The 14,744-nt window shown below is 42.2% G+C and overlaps 1 protein-coding gene across 8 annotated transcripts in view; it reads right to left on the bottom strand.

Annotated features, from left to right (window-relative positions):
* kif21b (kinesin family member 21B) overlaps positions 1 to 12,843 on the bottom strand; it is a 65,770-nt gene extending 52,927 nt beyond the window's left edge. For 5 of the 8 annotated variants that reach the window (XM_026168369.1, XM_026168367.1, XM_026168368.1 and 2 more), the window contains exon 1: positions 12,400 to 12,843. In XM_026168369.1, the coding sequence (XP_026024154.1) occupies positions 12,400 to 12,440 (41 nt within the window). In that variant the 5' untranslated portion in view covers positions 12,441 to 12,843. The remainder of the gene's footprint in view (positions 1 to 12,399) is intronic. The other 3 variants (XM_026168373.1, XM_026168370.1, XM_026168371.1) reach the window with 1 other exon arrangement.
* Positions 12,844 to 14,744: the final 1,901 nt, after the last annotated feature.

A 14,744-nucleotide genomic window follows, 5' to 3' on the forward strand; every position in this document is an offset into this window, starting at 1 on the left:
ACCGCTATGACAAAATGACCCTGTGTCAATCTCTAACTTTAAGTCTTACCTGTTACAACATGTTGTTGTTTTTTTAAAAAAAAAAAAAGAAAATTAGGTTCCTTCAGGTAGAATAGAAAATATAAAGCATTGTATGATTTAGGGTGGATCTGTCTTGGGATTGACAAGTTGCTACAATCTGAGTTTGCCATGTCCTCAATCTGTCAGTTAGATCCACAACAGGATCCACTGCTACAAAGTCGAGGCTTCAGAAACAATTTGTGAAAACAGGACATCAACAACCGTGGTGGTTACATCCATCGTTTACAGTGCGGGGAAATAATTATTTGATCCTGCTCAATCTGTACATTTGTTTACTTACAAAGAAATGAGCAGTCTCCAATTTTCAGTTATTTAAGACACAAAATCAACCAAAAATCCAGAAAAGGCTCATTTTAAAGTTATAAATTAATTTGCATGTCAATGTGTGACGTAAGAAAACATGACTTAGTGTTTGGTGGAGAAACCAATAGATATAGTATTATTATTCCGGTATACACATTCCAAAAGTTTAAAGTACGACCAAATAGAGCAGGGCGAAATGACCAAAAATATTTATCATGATATACATTTGAAAATTTGCGATAACGATATAACTGATGATATAATTGACACTAGACAAAATACTTTACAACTCCACAACTTTATTAGTGCAAAAAAATAAATAAATAAACGTATTTTCACTTAAACAAGCAGATGTTTTTTTTATGTGCATTAAAGTCATATAAAAAATTAACACTGCAAATGCAAATCCTTGCTGACAGTTTAACCAAAAGGCATTTCCAGTGGAAATTGGCTGACATATCCTCAGCATAACCATGTATAATATCCACAAAACTTAAAAAGAGGTTATACACACACAATACGGTAATATTATCTTGAAGCACAGTACGTATCACTCCGCGAGGCTCCTGACTACGATAGCCGTAATACTCCGACAATCCATCAAGCAGTGCGGGTTTGTAGCTTAGCAAAGTCGTACTGAAACATTTGACAGATTTTCGAGCACCATGTACCACATAAAATCATTTCGAGGTCAGTAAACACAACCAGAATTCATACATAAGGCACATGGGATTATAAGGGGCACTGTCAATTTTCAGAAAAATCAAAGGATTGATTTTAAGTGTGCCATATTTTCCAAACAACACGGTAATAACGACAGCCCGCTAGCATGCGCTACCAAAAATAGTGCTTTGTTGTGTATCTGACAGACGAAAGCTAAACCAGTGCCACACCACTGAAGTTGCAGCATTTTTACAAACCAATTCTGGTTCATCTGTTTCATTCAGCGATCCGCTTTCGTCCTTCTCATTTTTCCTCCATGTGCGTATGAAAACAAAGGCACTGCGCATGCGCGTTTTACCCATATTTCTAACGCGATATTTCATTTTCTTATCGTTGCCCGACATTATACCGGTATTACCGTGAATGGTATGATATGGCCCAGCCCTACGACCAAATGAATGTCATCACCAGTAACATAAGTACATAGAATGGATCGCTGCAAAGATCAGGATTTCCACTTTCTACTTGATGCTACTTAATGTGAATTGATCGCGAACACTAATGAACAGCTTCTGGGATATTAAAGCTTTAATTACAACGTCTCTTCAGTCAAAAAGTCTGAATGCCGACCTCTTGTCTTACAGAAAAGACACAAGCAAGCAGAGGCTCGCTTAAACATTATTGAGCTACAGTAAGCATTTCTATCCTGTTGCCCATTTAATCAGTGCTCCCATCGATTTTTTTGGATCAGCTGTTTGCAGTGATTCCTCGCATAAAACCGTCAACTGTCTCTCTCCCTGCATCTGTCTGCTGCTCAATCCCTCACAGTCTATTCAAGACACCCTTCCCATAATGCCTGTGCTTTGCTCTCTTTGACTAATCAGTTGAGTGTCTGTGGACGAGAGTAATAACAACACACCCACTGCTATGACAGGATATGGAAGCAGGCCATTTCCTGCAAAATCTGTCTCTCACTTCGGTCTCCGATCCTCCACATGAGCCCAACATCACAGCAGGCTAACAAGCCACTATCCAAACACACACAGAGACACACATTTCATATGCAGGTCCAACACTCTCTGAGGGAATGGCAGAAAATAAGCAATGGACACCTGACTGTGCACTGTCCCTGGCAACATATGTTTATACGAGTTATGAATGAATTAAGCTGGCACCAAACAAAAGCAAATGAGGGGCGAGAAATTGCATTTTTCCAGCCTTGACCCTGGTCTCTGATTTATGGCAACGAGAGGGGGGGAAAAAATAACGAAGGAAGGCAAACACAGCAGGGTTATGAATATAAGTAGCTGGCTCAGGTGGGAGCACCAGAGGAGAAAGCACTAATAAGGACCAGTTGGACAAACTGGCAGAGGGAGACACAAAGTAAATATAAAGGAAAGCAGACTGAACGGATGGGAAAGCACAGAGGAGAATGCACACTGTATGTGAACAAGCACAAGCAGGGGAAACGGGCCAGTGGTCACAAGAGACTGGTGCTGTGCGTGGACAGCTGGCTTGCCCAGGTGGTACAATGCAGACTGGAAGATATAGGCATCTGTCCTGCCATACTGGTGGATACAAACGACTATGTCCTCACAAGCCCAGAGTAATGACTGCAAAAACAAAATATTTCTTCTTCAATTTCATTAAGGCATTCCTGGCTTACACAAAAACCCTCCCAATAAATTCTAGAAAGGATTCAGATTTCACAGACCACCACTAGTAACTTGATTAATACTCTGAGGATCAGCAGATAGCTTAAGATTCATATCAGTGCTGACTCTGGATCACTGTCTTCTGAGAGGCTGAGAGTCAAAGCAGTTCTACTATGTGATTTACCCAAAACAATAAGTGTTCATATTGGCATATACATGTGTGATATGTCAGCTGTATTTTACAGATTTACTCATAGTGAAACAAGCATTTACAGTTACATTCATAACAATTCAATCAACTATGTAAACTCACAAAGTGGTGAAACAGCGTCACTATGGAAACATAAATGCAAAGATTGTAGCCACAGAGAGCAGTAACCACACTGTAAATAAGCCACCTAATCGATCGATGATACTTGGCCATTTAAACATTCATCTTTTATTGCACGAGCAGTTTAGTTACACCCAGACACAAAATACCACAGCTCACAGCCTCGTTGGGGTTAACCTTATCTATCAAACTAACCTCACAGACTGGCGACCCTGTAGCCTGAGGCGCCGCTGCCAATTGGTAACGGGCGATAAGACAGAGGAGAATTCACGTACTCTGTGCACATTGGTTTGACTGGGTGCCTTAGCATGCAGGGTCGCATGCTACAGCAGGAATGAGTGCACTGGCTCATCCATGTTAGCACGAGCATTTCCTTAACCAAGCCAGACTTCAAGGACGGGCTTGTCCTACATTGTCTGGAAAGAGCTAGGTCGACTCTTGAAGAAATACTCTGTCAACTCTGTTATCTTTCCCCATCTCCATCAGGATTTTATTTTCCAGAGACACAGACTGTCATTGGAAGTTGTCCTTGAAGCTGAATGAATGAATAAATATTCACGCCCCGCAATAACAGAGCCAAGATATCAAAGACAAAATTAGAGCTGGAACCAGAAATTCACAGTAAGATATTTGAGACACTTAGGAGGCTCAAATATCCCATTTTTAGAGCTGATATTATCAGGTAAAGTAGGGCAGAGCTTAGTGGGAAGCTGGGCAGAGCACGCGTGAAGCATTGGCTGTGAAAGACTTTGGCCTAGGCTTTAAAAACTAAGCTATCACAGGCTGCGTTTTTTTGCCATCAGAGCATACCTGCCCACCAGTATATGAAGAGTATATAATACTACTACTGACAGCATAACAATAGATTACTTTTAGTAAAACCGGTGCAAATGTTATTTATTAGCCTGGTATTGACCATCACTGTGCCAGAGGCATAATCCCCCACCACCACTGCTGTCAAAGACACGCATTCGTCATTCAGTTTCAGATGAGCATCTCATTGTTACAGGGGCACATCAGTACGCATCATCTGAGCTAATTCTGGGTCAATCCCCACCCCACTTCCTCACCCCCCTCCTCATTTCCCCTTCCTACCCCCTCTCATTTGTTGTGTCTGCCGCTTCATGGGGGGGTGGAGGCACGAGAAAGAATCAAATTAGCTTCCTTTCATACATTTTCATGACAGACAGTCTTGTCAAGGTCAGAGAGGTGCCATGCTCCCCGAGTCTATTTCATTTCAACATCTGAAACAGAGAATAAGAGTGGATGCTTTTTAATGGATGCTGTAAAGCACCATGCCATCACTACGGTGTGCCATGGGGAAACCTATAATGTTTTTGGAAATTTTCAAACGACAGATCACACACTATCTAGTTCACTGTGCCAGTGGGACTGACAGAGGAAGCAGTGAGTTGACAAGAGGATCGAAAATTAAAAGCAAAGCAGCAACAAAAAGGAAAAAAGAGCCAAAAGTTTGCTTATTTATATCTTTCTCTTACATATCCAGGGTCAGCATCATTGTTTAGATGAATACATATGAAATTTTCATCTATGTGCTTAAGTGTGACACTGTATGTGAAATATTTTTGTTGAAATGTTTTACAGTTCATATGTCAGCTATGAAGCGAATGTGTGACAATTTCTCACACACACATGCAAAATACTAAGAATGAAATGCAGAGGTGGAATTATTTCAATAAAGGTCACCAGGAAAACACACACACAAAGAGCCCTTTGTTCAATGTTTTTCTCTAATACAGAGCCCACAACATACGCTGCCGAGCTGCAGACTGCTGCCATGACTCTGCTTGTCTGTCTGCCTCCCTGGAGGGCAGGTTAGCATTACCACCAGGCCAGACTCCCTCTCTGTCAGACAGCATTTAGCATGAGTGCTAATGCAGCCACCATCACCATGGCTGTCTGTCTGTAGGCATGTGAACTTAGCCAGTGGCTCAAGTCTTCGTTTATTCCTTTGTAGTATCAGGTTATTAAAAAAAACACTTTCACCTTAGAATGAAGATTATTAGTTTGATATGATGCAGCAACAAAGTGATTCTCCCAAGCTAGTTCTCCTAAGGTGTTAAAAAAAGACAAGGCAAGTTTATTTATAGAGCACCTTTCAAACACTACATTAATTCAAGGTGCTTCACGAGATACAAAAAACTGAAATGAAAGAGGAAAAAAAAAGAGAAAAAATAATAATGATAAGAAGAAGAAGAATATTAGTTTAACTAGCATAGCATGTATATGTATACATCTGTATGTGCTTTAGCCAGTAGACCACTCTGAACAGCGATTATTAACATCTATATGTTTTTAAAAAATACTTTTTTCCCCCTACATTTAACATTTATTTCATCATTCCCCTGCAATTACGTTACCTCCTCTGTTTGTGTTTGTCTAACATCTCACGTATACGTGATGGAATTTTGTTCGACTCGCCGCTAAATATGGAATGATTTAAAAACACAAGCCTGGCAATATGAACAATATTTTTTTTATCTTCTTTTTAAAACTAGCAAAGGTTGGAGAATAGCTAACCTCTGAGGGTAGGCAGTATAACAGCTAAATATCTAATCACCCAGTTTAGATTCAGATATGTGCACCGCTAGGTGATCGGATCTTAGAGACCTCAGAGACCTACCAGGTTTGTATTCATTAAACATCTTAAATAGTATATTTAGAACTCATTTAATGTTTTGTTTTGTTTTTTTAAATTAGAAATACTTTGAATACAATTCTATATTTTACTGGAAAATGATGAAAATGGAGGGCACTGAGAATTTGAGTTATAAGCTGTCTCTTCCTGGCTTTTGTTAAAATTCTACCTGCAGCATTTGAACTGTCATTGTCTGAAAGTCTTTTCAGGAAAGCCAATAAAATAAGCACTGTAGTATTCAGTAATCAGAAAGAGTCCATAACAGTGTTCCCAAAATGAAATTTAAGTGGATTTTCACTTTTAAAGGAAAACAAAGACTGCAGTAGGATTAATAAAGCAAAATTTTCAATAGCCATCCAGCTGTTTTCAACAAACAAGTACTAACAAACAGTACACTGCTTACCCAGAAAACCAGGAAACTGATAAATGCAGCATTTGACAGCTAAAGTGACATTTTTTTTTTTGTCTAACACAATAATGGGCAACTGAATTTCCCAAGAGGCCAATGAAAAACTGGGACTGTTGTGGAGGGCCCCAGCTGTCCCACCCCCACATATAAATCCTAATATTACTCCTCTGTAAAATAAACTATTGCTAACACATCAACATAAATATTATATATCATAACAAGTGCTAGTTTGTCACAATAGTAGAGGGCTCAGATCCTTTAAATTAAAATGATTTATTCGAGGATGGAGTCATGTACTATCTTTCTACACGACAGCACTCTCCTGGCTGCGCTGAATAATATCACCAGCTTTTATCGTGCGAGGCCTCTCAGTGTTTCTAGGCACCTCTTCCTCTCTGTGCTTCTATTTTAAATAAAGTTTTGCTGATTCAACCTGAACATCAGCAGATATGATGTTAACCCTGCTGTGTTAGCAAGCTAACATTCGCCAATTAGCAGTAACAACAAAGTACAGCCGACACCGGGAGGAAAGCTGTTTCTAAATATGAGGTGATAAAACTGCACAGTGCTGCAACTGAAATGTCAATTATAACCACATTTAATCGGTTACTCATTCCAGCATTTTTAAAGCCTTGCCCTGCTGACACCTCCCTCCATTCACACACAATAACCCAAAACAAACCCAGAGACACAAACGCCAGCAGTGATTAAGCTACTTAACGCCGTGAAGGTGATTATGGGCCAGCTGGTCACAAACACACACATCACGTCCCTTTATATCGGCACAGTAGGCAGCTCTACTGACACATTCACAAACATATAAATGTAGGGATGGAGTGTGATGAGTGTGAAGGAGTAAAAACTCTTGAACTTCACACTCCTATCACTGCCAGTTTACAGATTACAAAAGCAGAAGACTATCATTTCAGATTGTTTATGCAGAACATCTGACATTCAAATAGAGAAGTCAGTAAGGTTTTCATTTCAGTCTAGACAGGACATCTATGGCTCTCCATCTCTGTGCTTCTTCCTCTCGCCACGGGAACATAGCAAACACGTGCAGCTGCGCCCAAATTATTCATACACACGATGCCCAAACATACACACACACACACACAGTCTGCACACTTATGTAGCATCTCATATTTGCATGCTACAGTAGCCCTTTTGACAGCAGACGAGACACTTGCTCCTTTTCATACTCCACCCCACTTTGTCCCCCCCCCCTCTTTTTTCCCTCTTTGATTTTTCTTTGTATTTATTACAGTGAATTGCAGGAAGCATTGCTCTTTTCAGCAGACGGAGAGCAGTTTATAAAACAAAGAGGACATCAGAAACTGACTCCGCAAGCCTCTCGCTCTCTTTTTTATCCCCTTCCTCTCTAAAAATACAGTCTGGACTTCATCCACGTCTAGTCTTCCCTCCAATTCTATGGCTTTTTTGCGTGTTTGTGTGCATGTGCATCTTTATATGTGTGTGTCTGTGTGCGTGCAAGCTCAGCAGAGCGCACAAAGACCTGCACTGACATCAGACTCATTCACACAGTGTCCTCTGTCTACGCTCACCCAAGAGGTGCTCTGTTTAAAAAGCCACCCCCCCCCTCCAAAGGCACACTCAGTCCCAGTGATCTCTGAGTGACCACAACAATGTCGACACACATAAACTGGCCAAACTCGTTTTATGGTTTATTGAGATGCGCGGACCACAAAGCGTCTATAAAGATAATTATTTTCTAGACTGACCACACACGCTGTGAAAAGACTGCCCTTGTGGTTCAAGCAGAACGAGTTATTATTTAGTGGTCCAGCTGACATATGATGACACCGTGATAAGAGATACATGCAAATGCTGGACTGGACTGAAGCGCCTTTCATTGCTTAATGAATTCAAATGGATAAACTCAAATACAGATCTGTGTGTGTGTGTGTGTGTGTGTGTGTGTGCCTTTGAATGTCTGCGCAAAAGTGGGCGAATAGGAGGTAGAAGGAGGCAGGGGAAGAGAGAAAGCTGGTCACATTCCAGCGTTTTGGTCACACTTTATTTTGCACACAGTGCAGACGAGCTTGAGCAAGAGAGGGAAGTTTAAAATGGCGTAAATGTGTACACTCACAGTGCGTGTTTTTTATTTTAACTCAGGAGCGCGCAACAGAGTCGCAGACTTACTCCGAGAGGTTATTTTGAGAAAAGCCAGAGGCTCGTCTTTGGGTTTGTGTTTCTTTCACCTTTATGCTTTCTTTTAGCATTCGGTCCTCACTGAAAACACAGCAGCACACAAAGCAGGAAGTGAACAGGAAGTGTGGATGGTCCAGAAGCAACCTTACAGGAAGTCATTCTGCAACAGCAGCGCACCATTAGAGAGTACAGATATACTTAAACAGAGCAAATTCATAAATAGACAGCTTGCACAACTCATTTCCAGATCACTGGCACATGTATGACCTAAATATTGTTGATCTATTAAACACATAAGCTAAACATGTAACAAATTCCTTCACACCTCTGATCATTTGCAAACAACATCATATGAGTCTATTATACACTTGATAGCAGACGTGTAGTTGTGTGACTGTTTGGCAACCAGGATTAAGAAGTGCAGCTTGGCAACCTCACTAACTTCTTTGTTCTGCAGACCTTTTTTGACCTCAGGGAGCTGCAATCTGTTTGTAAAGCCCCTGAATCCGCAGAGCCGGATTATTCAACAGGTTTTTCTGTGATAAACAGGGTGACGGACAAAACACCCAGCACGACTGATTTCTGCACATCACCGTGTCCGGGTCTCAGCTCATGTTCAGTTCAGACAGCAGACAGCTTCTTCAGTACACTTGCCAAAAAAAGCGCTCACAGTGCTATTAGGTTAGCTTGAAGGGTAACAACAACTTTGAAAACAACAACAACAACAAAAACAAAGAACATAAAATCACGTGCCCACAACCAGACAAGCATGAGGAGGAAGTGATGCACAGCTGCGGACGGCCAACTTGGGCGTGTGCTCTGTCATGTTTCCTGCTCCTCTCACCTCCCTCGAATCCAAACACGCCGACTACGAGCGACTTTACAGCCTCATCAACACAACAACACTGTTTATACGTTTCCCATTGCAGTGATCGGTGTGTGTGTGTAACTGTGTGTGGGAGTGGGAGATGAATGTCGTGACCAAGTGTAAGACTCCTGCCATGAGGAGATTACATTGCAGCACTACCCTGTGACCAGTAAATACAGTACTGTAGGCTTGTAACACACACATATGCACACACACTTTCCCACCAAACCCAGCTGTTTTAGCAACAACCCCCTTGGGAGGTTGTAACCCAGACACAGCCCGTGTGGCAAACTATTAACACACACAGGAAACAGGCGAGACTGGTAGCCGACACAGGACAAGCGTCCAACAACAAAACACCACCATTTTTTTTAAACTCCCATTTAAATCCTTTGTGTGTCAGCTGTGAGGGGCCACTTCCCCCACTCATATTCCCGCTGCTCTTGTTTTGTTTCAAAGCCGGTGGAGCACATTAATGGATTTATGAAGAACTTCTGTAGAGACGCCTTTTACACTGGCTGATCAGCACATCATAAGAGTCCAAGAGATAAAAGCTCATCTTTTTCTTTCCCCTCAGCTGAACTCTCATCGCCTTCTAGCCAAAACGGTCTGCGTCATAACTGTCCGCAACAACCCAGTCATCCACCTGTAGGGTTTGAAGGAACACTGAATATTTTATGCTTTTTTTCCCCCTATTCAGCCTCATTACTGTCATCACCCCAGAACCACAAAACCATGAGGGGGAGGGGGGCAGTCGAGTTCAAATTAGACAGAAAGCAGAGCCTTAAGGTGAGAACATGGAGTAACAATCAAAAGATCAGGAGGCACAACAGCATTAAACAGATTTGTCTTTGAGTCTATTTCTACCAAGCTACGGGGGCTGACTTAGCACTTCAGCAGCGGGCGAGTCACTTGATTTCTGAAATGAGTAAATGGCAGGGACAGAGGGCAACGGCGGGGGACAGAGATCGATATGCAAATGGAAATTTACACACCGCTCACCAAACACGCATGCAAGGGTGCAAAAGCTGAACTATTGGCGGGCCACTCTCACTCAGAGTCTGTCCTGACGTAAAGCTTTCAACCGGGGGTGCAAAATGCAACACTCAACATAAAACCAGCGAGAGTGGGAGCCTGAACTTAAGTGCATGTGTGTGTGTGAAGGTGATGGTGAGTGTGTCTACTTATCTACTGATTATAGCCTGCTTGCACTCGACTGAGCCGATACTGTAAATGGATGCAGCTGGATAAAGACGCAAAAGCCAGGCCGGGGGCAATTTAACAACAACTGTTTAGGAGGGAATTACAGTAGATGCATCTGATCATGTCTGCAATGCAGATCCACTGACTCAAGCGTGCGTACGGATCCAGGATTGTAGGATTGTAGGTCGTTCAGGAATTGGATGCTGGCAACACGAGACTGAGTATGCGTTCATTGGCCTTCACGTCAACCCCGTTGCCCTCGTAATGTACATTCGCACATGCAGATGCAGACATAAGCTCTGAGCCAAGGGCATTGCATGATGGGAGCAATTAAACGGCGTCCCCTCTTATCAAAGGCCCTCTTCTCTGGGAATAAAAGAGGCTCGGAGGTCATTGGGAAAAAGTAACTGCTTATTCAGCAGGAAGTTATCTTTTTCCATGTGTTTATTTGCAAGCTTCCCATTTCCTGTCAAACACACACACACACACACACACACAGATCACATGTGATGAAAAGGAGCAGCATCGGCTCACCCAGCAGAGTAATTACATGTTACTACTTAGCCCCTGTTTAATTACAGCAAGACTTTCACGCTAATAAAACTAATTCCGAGGTACTCTCGCGAAGATAATGCTCCTCTGCTGATCTGACCTTCCTTACTGAACAAAGAAATGAAAACCTGTTCACAAACTGATGATAACGTCAAAAAGTAAATTAAAAAAAGGAGCAAGAGGGAGCTAAAGGCAGACGTGTTAGTCACTGAGTCATTTACACATCAACAGGCCTCTTGGCTGGTCTCTCTTTCGCTAAATTCAGTTCAGCGACAGCCACCAGCGGCCTATACGGCTTCCCTTTTCACCTTTTTTCTGTCAGCACCACCTACTCCACTTCCTGTTACAGTTGTCACAGCGAATGAGCACAAAGGAGATTCACTCTGTGGCTGACAATGAGGCAGCTGATAAAGCCTTCCCCTGGGGAAATGGGGCCAGTGTTTTTAAAGTTCATCTTAAAAGCCTGCTTTGCTGGACCAACTCCCCACCCCCATTCTCAACCCCCACCCCACTCAGATCAATTATTGGAACCCGGATTGGGATGTGAGGACCTCAAATGGGTGCTTCATGAAGCATAGTTATGTTTGTGTAGTTTGTTTTATGTGTAGATTGAAAGCCGGTTACGCAGTACTGCCAAAAGGCGGTCGCTCGCTAATGTGACAGTCTGTGTGGCTCTGAGTTAATTGGGGGTCTGTGGGGTCTGTCAGACCACCGCCACAGCTTTGCACACTGTAAAATGAGCATGATTACAGGTGAGTTTTTAGAGCACTTTTTATGCTCACTTCTTATGATCAAATCTTATTTTGGGATTTTTTGCTCACACACATGCAGAAAACTGTCTCCTCTCACCAATTCAAGAGCTGCTGTGCTCCCCAATCCAACAAAGGCAGTGAATGTCACAGCTCTGAAGGAGAGATTCTCTTTGTGCTCGATTCATTTGCTGCAGGACACTTTTTTGTGTTCTTAAGCACAACAATGCTCCTGCTTTTTAACCTAGTTATTGACCTGACTCCGTCATGCATATGTAAGCTGTTGACTAGGCATGGTTATAGATGCAGGTAGGTGCATGTAAGAATAATATCAGCAAAAATTGGTTAGGAGAGAAACGCCCATTCTCCTCCCTGCACCTGGCTGCAGCTGTCCTTGTCACTTCACCCAATGTTAAATCATGAATGTAAGACGCTGTGTGCAGAACTTGTGCATACAAACGTATACACACAACACCACCACCACATGAGAACAGTTATATACGGATATAGCGTGAAACAAACGCGTGCTTTTGCCTTGTCGATACTGTGCAGAGCGCCGCCCAAGTAAAATAAGGTGGAATGGTATTCTCCGTGGCTGTGTAATCTCCTGAATCCCAGAAATGGACGGAGACATCGGGGAGCGTGGAAAACTGTAGGTGTGCATGATGCATTTCATTAATCGCCGGGAGGCACAGACACAAGCGTGCTCTGCTAAGGTCTGCAGATTTCCAGCAGACAGACGTCGGAGGCTTACCTCAACGCAACCTTCACACAGCAGTCTCCCTGGCTCCCCATGGCTGCTTTCAAGGTTCACGGGTAAAATATTTCGGGTAATGTTGTGTTTTCAGTGCTCGTAAACCGTGCGCTGCTGCTGCGGCCGTGGCGTGGAGGTGGGGGTCTCCGGTCAGCGGGAGCAGCCGTCAAGACCTGCCGGGGGTGAGGTGCCTCATCTGGACTCCTGTCCTCTTCTTCTCCTGTGCCGTGGCGGTCATCGCTGTCTCTCTGGCGTGTGTCACATCGCAGTGCTTAACCCGCTCTTTTTTTTTCTTTCGCTTTTTTCTCTCCGTGGTCTAGCTCAGTCGCTACATCCTGTTTAAAGTGCCTGTGAGGGAAGCATACGAGCGTCTCTCTGCAGCCACACCGCTTCTCTGAGCGAGCACGCTGAGTGAGCGCTGAGAACTGGAGGAGGTGGCGCCACCTTCACTGACGCTTGGAAATGTTCAATTCGCCACTGAACCTTTAATACCAGTGTCTCCCTGCTCCCTGATCACTGCCCCACTCTAATGTAGTATACACATTTGTGTAGGATGAGTTTTACTCATAAATAGTGAATAATTTATTAATTAAATCAATAACTTACTATTAACTTTCACTACATTCAATAATCAGTGACGAAGATGATGTGATACCTTTTCAACATAAAATGATATAACTTTATATTAAATATTTATAATATGATATCATATAATATAATATATCTGTGTTCTACTATTCAAAACTATAATATCCTAGAATAGAATAGAATAGAATAGAATAAAATAGAATATGTCTATTCTATACTCTGTTATTCATTATAGTATTCTATGCTATACTATAGCATAGTAATATATACACATATACTCTATTATGCTATGCTATTTTTTATATGCTATCCTATATATAGGATAAGATTAGGAGTTAGTCTATACTGTACACCTATATATAGGTGTGTGTGTGTGTGTGTGTGTGTGTATATACAGTACACACATATATATATATGTGTGTGTGTGTGTGTGTGTGTGTGTGTGTGTGTACTGTTAGAACAACTCTACTATTCAATACTACACACTACAGTATATTAGACTGAAATGTCTTCTGATATACTGTACTATAATCCAGTCCTGTACTATACCATGCAACACTATATATCCATCCATCTCTTTTTCTACTTATTCAATTCAGGGTGACGGGGCAGTTGGAGCCTATCACATGACAAAGCATATTACACCCTGGACAGGTCACTAATCTTTGACTTGCCAACACATAGCTGCAGATTTGAATCCAGGACCTTCTTGATATGAGGCGACAGCGCTCACCACTGTCTGACCCCAATGCTATACAAGCCTGCCTTAAACAATAAGCATGGTTGCTTTTGTGACTGATGCATGCATATGGGCCCACATCAAACAGCAGTGGCCAGATCTCCCCCAGAGGCTGACTGCCTGAGAGGCATGCTTTGGCATACCTTAAACAGAGGGTTCTTTCTTTCAAATGCCAAAATACTTGGTGTTAAACTATCTATATCTCAAACTAACCACAATACGATAAGATAATATCTAATTGTAATTCATAAAATGAAGCATTTGGACGGTAACTAAACAACAACAATAACTACGGTCGCTTTTCTGCATTGCACTTGGTAAAAATAAATACGAGGAGTCCTTGAAAGCAGCCTAATCGTATTGATTGGCGTGCAGCTGGACCAACTAGTAAAAATCTCACACTGTTTCTTAAAAATCCCAGACCAATCATCGAGGAGAACAGACCGATTAGCCCCACCCAGTGACACACCTCTCCTGCTGTAAAGATTACACATCTACAGCCATAACTGCGAGCGGTGACATCTGAAGTCCGTTAAAATGCCATAAACAGAGGGAGACTTTTCACATGAGCAGAGGAGGGGCCACCGGTCTGAACACCTTTGAGGTCAAACTTCAAATTCGAAAGTTATCGTATTATTGCTAAGACTCGGAGTTCATTGGCCCTGGCTTGGATGGGAAGTCAGACTCCGCTCTCTTTGTGCTGAATCACATTTCTTCAAAAGGGGAAACTGAAATCCTTTCCCTTTAGTTGAGTCAAACAAACAAGAAGATCTGTTGCCAGTCTTCCTCAATTTCTTTCTCCCTTTCTTCACGTATACACAGAGCCTTCTTTCTTTCTATATGTTATTTATCTTGATCTATTTATGGAGGTACAGTTTTCTCTGACATCCTCTACATTCAAGTTTCTGCTTCACTGTTTTAAATAATCTATGCAAAGTGAATGCACCACAGTGCCACTACACTGTCATAGTTGTTGGCAGCGTTTATACTGGCACATCAAATCTACACTACAGCCTTT

This window comes from Astatotilapia calliptera, chromosome 5 (genome assembly GCF_900246225.1).
Source record: "Astatotilapia calliptera chromosome 5, fAstCal1.2, whole genome shotgun sequence".
NCBI lineage: Eukaryota > Metazoa > Chordata > Actinopteri > Cichliformes > Cichlidae > Astatotilapia > Astatotilapia calliptera.